This window comes from Fukomys damarensis, unplaced genomic scaffold (genome assembly GCF_012274545.1).
Source record: "Fukomys damarensis isolate Sample0158 unplaced genomic scaffold, DMR_v1.0_HiC HiC_scaffold_5, whole genome shotgun sequence".
Classification (NCBI taxonomy): domain Eukaryota; kingdom Metazoa; phylum Chordata; class Mammalia; order Rodentia; family Bathyergidae; genus Fukomys; species Fukomys damarensis.
The window spans coordinates 488,495-488,986 of NW_022900917.1; the positions used below are offsets into that span (position 1 = coordinate 488,495).

At 66.7% G+C, this 492-nt stretch overlaps 1 protein-coding gene across 1 annotated transcript in view; it reads right to left on the reverse strand.

Annotated features, from left to right (window-relative positions):
• Emc2 (ER membrane protein complex subunit 2) overlaps positions 1–301 on the reverse strand; it is a 38,797-nt gene extending 38,496 nt beyond the window's left edge. Inside the window, exon 1 of the mRNA XM_010615724.1 lies at positions 204–301. Coding sequence (XP_010614026.1) covers positions 204–243 — 40 coding nt within the window. The 5' untranslated portion in view covers positions 244–301. The remainder of the gene's footprint in view (positions 1–203) is intronic.
• Positions 302–492: the final 191 nt, after the last annotated feature.

The following is a 492-nucleotide window of genomic DNA, read 5'->3' on the forward strand; positions in this document are numbered from 1 at the left end:
CCAGGCCAGGCCTGCGGGCGAGGCGGCCTCCGGAGCCGCAGACACCGGGCCGGGATTGGGAGGCCTCCGACTCCACGCCAGCTCGGCCAGCTCTCGGGTTTCAGGGCGGAACACAGCCGGCAGAGCCCAGCCGAAGGTACCGGGCCTTCAGAGGTATTTCCAGGGCTCAGTCCTTTCGCACCCACCCGCTCGCCCGAGGTTACCTTCCCAAGTGACATCGTAGAGTTCTGAGACCTTCGCCATCTTCCTGGAACCCGCAGGCACTGCGCTGAGGGGTGGTCACGTGACATGAAGCTGGGCAAGGCCAATGACGAAGTAGCTCCTTATTGGTCAAATGGGCGGGGGCGGTGTCCGCCTCACACGTGCACGGGGCTAAACGCTGAGGATTCGGGAAGGAGGCGGAGCCGAGGGGCGGAACCGACAGGGGCTGGGCGGAGAGGTGGGCGGAGCCTAACTGAGGAAGGCGGGAGGCGGTAGGGGAAGGACCCCGCG